General features: G+C 38.6%; 1 protein-coding gene across 2 annotated transcripts in view; it reads left to right on the plus strand.

Moving 5' to 3' along the window:
- The window catches only part of quob (quattro b), a 28,389-nt gene extending 19,193 nt beyond the window's left edge, over positions 1 to 9,196 (plus strand). The window contains exons 9-24 of one of the 2 annotated variants that reach the window (XM_077530464.1): positions 1,030 to 1,128; positions 1,221 to 1,369; positions 2,129 to 2,267; positions 2,347 to 2,463; positions 2,544 to 2,741; positions 2,862 to 3,751; positions 3,860 to 4,109; positions 4,348 to 4,437; positions 4,798 to 5,022; positions 5,516 to 5,686; positions 6,097 to 6,274; positions 6,363 to 6,479; positions 7,975 to 8,118; positions 8,216 to 8,436; positions 8,512 to 8,555; positions 8,650 to 9,196. In XM_077530464.1, the coding sequence (XP_077386590.1) occupies positions 1,030 to 1,128; positions 1,221 to 1,369; positions 2,129 to 2,267; positions 2,347 to 2,463; positions 2,544 to 2,741; positions 2,862 to 3,751; positions 3,860 to 4,109; positions 4,348 to 4,437; positions 4,798 to 5,022; positions 5,516 to 5,686; positions 6,097 to 6,274; positions 6,363 to 6,479; positions 7,975 to 8,118; positions 8,216 to 8,436; positions 8,512 to 8,544 (3,021 nt within the window). In that variant the 3' untranslated portion in view covers positions 8,545 to 8,555; positions 8,650 to 9,196. Of the gene's footprint in view, positions 1 to 1,029; positions 1,129 to 1,220; positions 1,370 to 2,128; positions 2,268 to 2,346; positions 2,464 to 2,543; positions 2,742 to 2,861; positions 3,752 to 3,859; positions 4,110 to 4,347; positions 4,438 to 4,797; positions 5,023 to 5,515; positions 5,687 to 6,096; positions 6,275 to 6,362; positions 6,480 to 7,863; positions 8,119 to 8,215; positions 8,437 to 8,511; positions 8,556 to 8,649 lie in introns of both variants that reach the window. The other variant, XM_077530463.1, reaches the window with a different exon arrangement.
- The last annotated feature ends 753 nt before the right edge of the window (positions 9,197 to 9,949 follow it).

Genomic DNA, 9,949 nt, shown 5'->3' on the forward strand with positions numbered 1-9,949 from the left:
ATCCTCAGCGTTATCTTACTGAGATGATCAAAAGATGATCTCGATTTGGACTTCATAACGGGAGAATCCATATATGAGTCTTGATGTAGGAGGAAAGAAGGACAGGTTTTCACTTCATTGATCAAAAGTTGAAAGTAATCACTGTGCTATATCATATTTAGACCACTTCAAGTTAAAATAACATGCCCAAAAAAAAAAAAGATTATCTAGATAGAGCACAGATGACACATATGTGAATTAATTTCTGTCAAATATGGATTAATAGATTAGATTAGATTAGATTAGATTAGATTAGATTAGATTAGATTAGATTAGATTAGATTAGATTAGATTAGTAGATGGTCTGGAGCGCAGAACATACTGCAAAAAGGACAATAGAATATTTAAGAAAAAAAATATAGTAAAATAAGAAAATTATTACTCCAAATAAGCAAAATTATCTGCCAACAGAAAAAGAAAATTTTACTTAAATTTACCTGCAAATTTTGAAAAATCTGAAAATAATATTAGGCCCATATCAACCACTTATCTTAAACATTGTATTTTTAGACTAAAACCAAGTAATATTGAGTTTTTTTCAAGATGTAATATCCAGAACTATTTTCTTAAAATTCATACATATTTATTTGGCCAATTTTGTCTGTGCATCAAGCAGGGAGGTGGTCCCATTTTTAACACATTTGGTATGGCGCAGCCAGGTATTGAAACCACAACCCAGTCACATTCTACCACTAGACCACTGAGCTGTTACTATATTTACTGGGAAGAAGTAAAATAAGCTTAGTAAATATAACAAAACCACAAAAGAAATTGTTTATAATAAAGTGCTATAATGCACTTTTGTTTGATTGTTTTCAGACTTGTATTTTTCCCATTTATCTTGTAACTAGATTATGCAAAAATCTTAAAATAAGAACATTCAACTTTTGAAACCCCAGTTCAGGGCCTTTGATGTTGGTTAGTCATCTTAAAATGTGGAAAATATTTAAACCTCACAGTACTTAAACCTTTAATTTTATTCCATTTCAGAGACTGGTTTCTTTCATAACTGACCTGCAAGAGGCTGACAGTTTATTACAGAGGGCTATTACTAAAGTCAATGAAAGCAACGTCATGGATACAGCCCAGGTAAAAATAAATAAATGACATTATTACTGTCATACTGAACGAATTCTGTTCTTTTAGAATTGTGTCCTCACCAAGTGTTTTTACTGTTGCAGGAAGTACGTGGATGCATTCAGGAACAGAGGGCTTTGATGAAGGAGGTACTGGAGGACGCTCGATTGGTGATGCTGCAGAGAGAAGGCGGGGCGGTACTGGCCAGGATGAGGAGAGAAGAGTTCCGTTTTTCACAGTCTGAAGACTACAGGTATCACATACTATGTCAGCTGGTTTGTTTGTCATTACAGAGAAACTGAAGTTTTCTGTTTTGTGTTGTCCTTGGTGTATGCTACCTTAAATTCAGTCTTTTAGATTGGTGTCCTCTTTTTTTTCTGTTATTTCATAATAACAGAAATTATTAACATCCATTATATTTGATGCCATTTGTCATTACTAAGTTTCATTCATTCATGCATTCATTCATTTCAAATTCTACGAAAGCTTTCAGCTTTATACAATTTTCAGTATAAACGCACTGTGCCATGACTTTCAGCAAGTCAAGTTAGCTCAATGTGCACTTGGCGGACATTGAAGAGAACCACTTCAAATCCCACTTGGACCACATTTTAGTATTCTGTATGTGAAGAAGGGAATGTGCAGTTTATTTTTGGCCACAGGTGGCAGTAGCGATTCAAAATGCAATTCTCTGCATTCAGCAGCTTTAACATCCATTTTTTCTATGTCATTTAACATTATTGTTATAATAAAGCATTCCACATGCATTCAAATGTTAGCATTCAGCATTCACACGCAAAATTTCTCCATAAATTGCACATTGTCTAGCTGTTAATTAAAATCACACCCTTAAGCAGCCTTTTGGTTACTACCAGCAGAGGTGCTGTTGATTCAGTCTAAGTTTGATGTTATTTTTACTTGAGCATGCACTCTGGCAGACATCTTTCTTGTAATATCATGTTTGTCCTGTTGTTGAAGAAACAAACATGCATGTGTGTTCATGTTCATGCAGAGATGCACTGGAGTCAGTGACACATCTGTACAACCAGGTGGAGGAGAAGCTCCACATGCTGGTGATGAGATCGAACGAATCGCTTCAGCAATTGCAGCTCCTTTTTGTGCTCAGGGACATGGATGAAAAAATCAAAGAGGTACTCCAAGTTCTGCTTGAATTGTGCGGTAAAGGTGTCTGTGATACTGCTGTACAATCATTTGTGATGCATCCTGCAGTCTGCTGTGTGGTTCAATGAAGAAGGTGAACGTAGACTGAAGGACTTTGCCAAAAAGGATAACTTGTACACTGAAAACATCTTGCAGCAGTATGACACATTCCTCCTTCAAGCAAAGGTACAGATCCCCTTATCAACATGCTAACATTGACGGAACTAAGGTGTCAAAAGCAAAACATTCTGTTTTATTTATTCCAGGAAAAACAACAGTATGCCTTGACTCTAGTGACTGAAGCAGAAAAAAATGTGGGTGCAAGTGTGTCCACTCCAGTGACTGACATTTTTCAGACTCTCGTCAACACCTTCAAACGCAATGTGGATGACTTTATGTCACGTGTGGAGCAGATGCACAAAGAACTGAACACACTTGTGAAATTGCACCACTTCTGTGATCAGGTTTGATTTGCTATCTTGGTTGTGAGGTTTAACTGCAATACTGTATACTCGCAGGTTGACTGACATGAGATAACTTCAAGGCTACTGTACATTGAGTTGTTGTTTTTTCTCTTTCTGTAGGCTTCCACGTTGGCCAAAGAATGCAATCTTTTTTTGGAGAAGGTAGAGCATGGGTGTTACTTGGCTCAGGCTACTCTCAGCACACTGCAGATGTATGAAGAGAGATTAGGTGATGAATTCTCCACCCGACATTTCCAGGCCTTGAAATCTAAGGCCTGTACTTTAAGATCAGGATCCTCAGGGGCGCTGAGCGTGTGGAATGCGGCTTGGGTACTGTGCCAAGAAGTCAGGCAGCGTCTTGAGAAGATGCAGAAGAAGAAGGCATGCAGAGATAAGAAACAGAACCAACAGACCACAGCCGTAAGCACTGCAGGAGTGGAGAATAAGACTGAAATGAGGGAGACTGAAATGCCCCTGACCCAGAATTCAACCTCTCAAATGGATGTAGCTTGTATCCCTGAAAGTCAACACATTACAGCTGCATCCGTGAAAGCAAATGAAAAAACAGAACCTCAAGCTCTGATGGTTCTTACACAAACAAATGAAGAAACTCCTACTGACCCACAAAATATCCACTTTCATCTACACACAAAATGGAACCCAAGAGGTCACCACAGTGAGGTTGACCTGAGGAGAACAGTCTCGGTTCAAGGCGACGCTGACATTTCACGGCACCGAGTCTTGGGTCGGTCGCTGAGTGAAGGATCGCGTATAACCACTTGTACGCCATTTATCATTGGTGTTTCACCTTTTAATGTAAAACAACCACTCTGTCGGAGGAATAAGCGACCACTGGAACAAAACTCGGAGCCCATCCAAAACCTGCCCTCTTCCCACAAAGAGAGTCTGAGCGAATCTCCCACCAAAGAACATAAAGCTTCAACCCAAAGCTCTGAAGATATAAAGGAGACGTTAGTCATCTCAACAGAAAACAATGGAAGCAATATTTTGTAAGTTATGCTCCCTACTTCAATTTAAAGCACAGCAAGATCCTGTTCAGAAAACTTATGTCACACTTTGTTTCGATTACCAAAATCCGAAACTCTTTGCATTTTCAGAAAACTGCGAAAAATAATGGAGGAACTTCTTTCCACGGAGAGGCAGTACGTAAAAGCTCTGGGCTATGTTCGGGAGCACTACTTCCCCGAACTGGAGAGGAATGACGTGCCACAGGACCTGAGGGGGCAGAAGGGGAGCATCTTTGGTAACCTGGAAAAACTCCACGACTTCCATCGCCATCATTTCTTGAGTGAGCTGGAGAACTGCGTGACTGAACCCTTTAGGGTGGGACGCTGCTTCCTACGACATGTAGGTGACAAGAACGGCTAATTTCCAACCTTGAAATTTCAGTGATTTGCTATTTTGAACAGCAATAATTCAGCATTACATTAGCTAAACACAACAGCAACAAAAGCTAACTCATGTGTTGCTAACTTAGCATAAAACTGTGGAATGGCAGTAAACTACACCAAGTATGTATCAGTGTGACATAGTGGGAGTGAGATAATGCTTTTATCTAAAGGTATTTCTTTCCTTCTCCTTTTAGAGAGAAAACTTTGCTTTGTATGCCCTTTACAGCAAAAACAAACCACAGTCTGATAGTCTTCTCATCAATCATGGAAAAGCTTTCTTCAAGGTGAATTGCATTTTACTCTCAATTCAATCTTTCTTTCAATAACGCCGTTTTTAACATAAGGGGAGGGAGATAGTCATGTTTTATTGTAAAAGGCGTCATGATGCACCTGTTTCAGCTTATATGCTCCTGGTTAGCATGCAAACACAACATAATTCAAGTACAGATAGGATTAGTGATCAGCAATTCTTCAAATGTTATTACTGTTATTCAGCCAAAAACTGCTTAGCCCAAGATTATTAGCTCAGGGTATTTTTCATTTAGAAGGTTTTCAAGGCAAGAATACATTCCGCATGGTACGGATCACTTAGCCTGCACATTGTCAGCGACCTCTTCTTTGACAGCTCTTTCTTTGCCCACCAGCAAAAGCAGCTGAATCTCAGGGACAAAATGGACTTGTGGTCTTACTTACTGAAACCAGTGCAGCGGATCAGTAAGTACAGCCTGCTGCTGCAAGACATGATGAGGGAGTGTGCGCCAGGACAAGTCCGAGAGCTGGCTGAACTCAAAGCTGCCTTGGAGGTCGTTCACTTCCAGCTCAGACATGGCAACAATCTGCTGGCCATGGACGCCATCCGCCAATGTGACGTGAGAACAACACAAATGTTGTACGCGCAGTGTCTGTTTGTATGGCAGAAGTTTTGCTTGTGGGAGAATTCTTGTCATTGTGTCGAATTGAGGTGCAAAAGCGCTACTGATTTAGTCGCAACAAGTTTGTCATTTAAGGTACATTTCGAAATGCTGTGGAGAAGCATTGATTTCCAATAACAATGGAAATTTCACTGACAAGGGAAGTACAGGCTGAGGCAGGACTGTAGCATTGTTAATTTAGCATGATCAATCATCATTAATCAGGAATGGACCAAGCTGGATGAAAGAGTTTAGAATGCAAATACTTCTTCCATCTGTCGAATTGAAGGTGCTGCTTGTAAGGCAGTCAATAACATATCCCATCAGAAGTCATTTCTCATAGGAAATATTCCATCTGTTTTATGAATAAATGGTCTCTGTTACAAAAAAAGCAAAAATAGAGAATTCTATCCTGATTGAGGTTTGGTTTGATTCTTTTTATGCCCTGCAGGTTAATCTCAAGGAGCAAGGTCAGCTCATTTGCCAGGATGAGTTCTGTGTAACATTCCGGAAGAAAAAATGTTCCCGTCATATTTTCCTCTTTCAAGACCTCATCCTCTTTAGCAAGACCAGGAAGACAGATGTGGGGAATGATACGTACGTCTACAAACAGTCGTTCAAGGTACACACGCACAGTTTTTTTTGTGTGTGTGAGGTGATGGATTTTTACTGACAGGTGCCAGAATATACACAAAACTGCACAATGTACTTAAAGAGTTTCCTCCACTTCCTCTTATGCAACAAGTTAGTGAACTCGGGATTTTGCATGTGTATGCTTGCATGTTCTTGCTGCAATAACAAAAATTTTGCTGAACGCAAGTGTTTTGCTTTATTTGTAAGCAATATAAGACGTGACCAATGCTACACTTGCATTTTAATAAAACATTCATTTTTTTTAAATAGATGCAAAAAAAACACACACCTGCTCCATCCACAAATACATAGTTATGATTATGACCTACTTCCTAATAAAGACAAACTCATAAACCACCCCAGGTAATTAATACTAATGACCGTGGTGTTTGTATTCAGACGTCGGACGTTGGCATGACCCAGAACACTGGCGACACCGGCCTGTGCTTTGAGATTTGGTTCAGAAAGCGGAAAACCCAAGACACATACACACTGCAAGCATTTAACCGGGGAGTGAAGGAGGCTTGGACCAAGGACCTGGAACGGATCCTGTGGGATCAGGCACTACACAACCGAGGTATAAAACTGACAATTACTAACGCACAAACATAGTAAAGCACCTAACTCTAAAACAAGACTTACTATTTCTTCTATATGTGTGTCAGAGGTCCGCATGCAAGAGAGAGTTTTTATGGGAATTGGAAACAAACCCTTCATGGACATCCAACCCAGCGATGCAGCTATCAGTGATAGAGCTGTTGACTGTGGACTGATGGCAAGAGGTAAAATAATACTCATGACATTCAACTTTTTCTAAGTACCACTTTCCACGCCCACTTCAATACATACAACTTATCGTCATTACCAGCTGTCTGATATTGCTCAGTAGCGCAGTAGGTAAAGCGACCAGTAACCAGGAGGTCATAGGTTCGAATCCCACCTCCGACTGTACATTGCAAATATATACATGGCCATTATGCTAAGTGATATACATACTTGCCAACTGACTATCATATCAGGAAATGCATTATAATTTCACTGAAACGATTAAATGCATGTTCTAGCATTCAGCATTAGATGACGATTGTCAACAAGTCAGCTCGCTGGGTAGTAGAACCTGGTTCAAATTCTGCTTGGACCACATTCGCTGGTTTGAAACACATCATAGCAGTTGAAGTCCTCTTTTTTTCATGTATCATTCAACTACAATTAATAATTTCACGTAATTTATCTTTTAATTTACTTCATAAGCATTTCACATGCATTCAAATATTAGCATTCAGCTTTTATTAGCATTCAGCTTTCAGCATTCACACGCAATTTCTCCAGAAATTGTACTTTGTCTAGTTATTGTATGGTATTGCAGAATATATATCGGAGTTTGATTTTCTCAGGATAATATGACTTCCTCCCACATAAAAAAAAGAGGTTAAATGGAGACTCTAAATCATTTATTGGTGTCATGAGAGTTTTTAATGTTTGTTGCATTTGCCTTGTGTTTGTCTGGCAACCAGTCTAAGGCGTACCCTACTGTTGTGTTTTTAATTGAAATGTATAGTGACACTGAGATAAGAGACAAATGTAGAGCCTGGAGTTCAGTTGCAGTGTGTTTGTTTTCATAAACATGTATTAAACTGTCGTTGCAAAAAAGTAAAGTCAAAATCTACACACGTTGTTGAGCCACTTCAAAAACAAAGTGCATCAAGTTCTTTATAATAACAATTCAACAAAATTGGTATTAATATCTACACTCATATGTATGTACATAAATGAAACTTATGACATTCCTGCCTGATAATTTAAAATGGATGGCATTACATAAGATCCCCATAATGCTCTATTAGGTAGAACTTTTTCTATATTAACAAAAAATGCTGGCAAATTGGAAGTATGTCGAGCAATAATTCTTTTCCTTAGACATCAATAAAATCGCAAACAAGTAAAAAATGTTTTTTTTGATGACATAAAAATATTTTAACATTATTATTTGAAGCCATGAATTTATATTTATTAATATAGAAAAAGCCAAAACCTGTCAGTTGGGATAGACTCCAGCTCTCCCGTGACACCAATGTCGATAATCTGAATAGAAAATCTATGGGTGGATTATATATTACTATATCTTCTTAATAAGAAAATTGTTTACATTTCTGCTTCTCTCTTTAGAAAACAAGGTTCTGCCCTATGTGGGCCCTAATGGGCCACACAACGGTCTTCCTGGGGCACGGCCAAAATCTGCTGGTTCACGCAGTACTTCATTCTCCTCCTCTTCCTCAGGACTGGGTTCCTTGTCCCCGACAGCATATTACTGTGGGCCAAAGAGGAAAGGGTTAATAAGTGGCTTTGAAGGATATGCATCACCAGCAGGGGTTCTCGAGGAGGATGACGTGGACCCTGAGAGTGGGAGTCATAACTTATTGTGTAATTATCAACTTCAACTGTCAAGTAATAAATATGGACAGTTTGGTCCAAATATTTGGATCGAGTGTGTTTAAAGTTTTGTCTGGCCTTTGTGCAGTGGACAGCTCGGAGTCTTCAGCAGAAAGTGTGAGCGGCCTCAGCAGCTCGGCTCACAGTTATCGCTCCGTTCTTGAAAGGGAGGCTGAGGACGCATCTTCAGTCTTCACCTCCGCCATTGCTGGCAGGGAGGCGGCGGGTTCCGTTCCAACCGGGGCTTGCGGATCCTCTGAGCAAAGTCAAGCAGCAGTTGCACTTCAGGCCAAGATGCTCTGTGCTAAGGTGCCGCACCAAAGTGCTGTTGCTCAGTAACCTTGAATACGCTTTCATCATTGTTTAAATGACTCTTTGTTACAGAGCTTAAATGTTGGCAAATCCACTGAAGTTTGAACAATCACGAGGTATCGCAAAAGTGTGGTCAAGCATCAATATAGATAACATATTATTTTTGGAATTCTGATTAGCTAATTCAATTTTCTTTTCTTTTGTCCCCAGATTGAGAGTACCCAAGTGTGCCAAGATTACTTTGTAGCAGGAGAGAATGCAATCAATCCCATTCTGTATGATAATGTATAGAAGTGTTTTCTAATCTCTAATGTCACTTTAGACAAATTGTCTATTCAGCATTGACCAGAAATAAATCATACACTTGACACGACTTTGTATGGATTGTTAACACATAACCAGGATTGTAGCAATATTTAAGATTCTGTTTATTCTGAGTTATTGCAAACTAAACAATTGAATAATGCAGTTGAATAATAATGCAGACATGAATCACTGTCAGTGTCTCTAAATAACAATTTGAGGGTACTATTACTTATGGTTACAAAACTGCATCATTGTATTATTTTATAATCTGTAGCTTTCTGTACATATGTATCCAGCTTTCTGTAAACACAATGTGTCTTTACAATACTAAAAGTTACTGATATTAAGAGTTGTATGACTTTCTACTTGACACAGTGATTTGTTTGCTATTCACTATATTTTTATTTGCACCTCATATTTTTCTAATAATAAATCAAAGTTACAAAGCACAGCCAGAGTAGACTTTTAATGGTTCCTTTAACTCATTCACTCGCAGCCATTTTCACTGAAGCAACCCCCTTCGCTCCCGGCTGTTTAACTGGATTTTGACTGATTTTGCTAGGCCCACAGAATATTATGTTCTATTACTATAAAAACATGGAACCTACCAAAAGAAAGGTTAGAGTCTCTTCTTTTATTAGGGAAAAAAAGTATATTTGTATCTGTTTCCGTTTTGCAGCAATTAGCATTAGAATATAGCTAAGTTTCATCATCCATCCATCCATTTTCTTGACCGCTTATTCCTCACAAGGGTCGTGGGGGGGTGCTGGCGCCTATCTCAGCTGGCTCTGGGCAGTAACGTTTCATTATTATTCACAAATTAGTTGAAAACACTGGGAAAAGAGCTTGTTGCAACATGGCCCTAGATAATCTTTTATACTCCGCTGCCATCTGCTGGCCGTTTTTTATTTATTTATTTATTTATTTATTTATTTTTGTAATTTTTAGTAACTACCATTGCTTTAAGCGACTTTTTCATGTCAGAAGCCATATCAACGCTTCTATGCTGTATCAAAGCTTTTATGCTCTACCATACAAAACACATAAAAACGTATAAATATGTTTTTGGGAATGCAGGACAAAGTATTAAAAACAAAAAAACAAAAACACGTTTATGCGTTTTTGGGTTTGAACGAAGGGAAGTCAACCCATTTTTTTTTTTTTTTTTTTTTAACAATAATATGTTCTATACAGCCCCATTGGT

This window comes from Festucalex cinctus, chromosome 8, assembly GCF_051991245.1.
Source record: "Festucalex cinctus isolate MCC-2025b chromosome 8, RoL_Fcin_1.0, whole genome shotgun sequence".
Taxonomy (NCBI): Eukaryota; Metazoa; Chordata; class Actinopteri; order Syngnathiformes; family Syngnathidae; genus Festucalex; species Festucalex cinctus.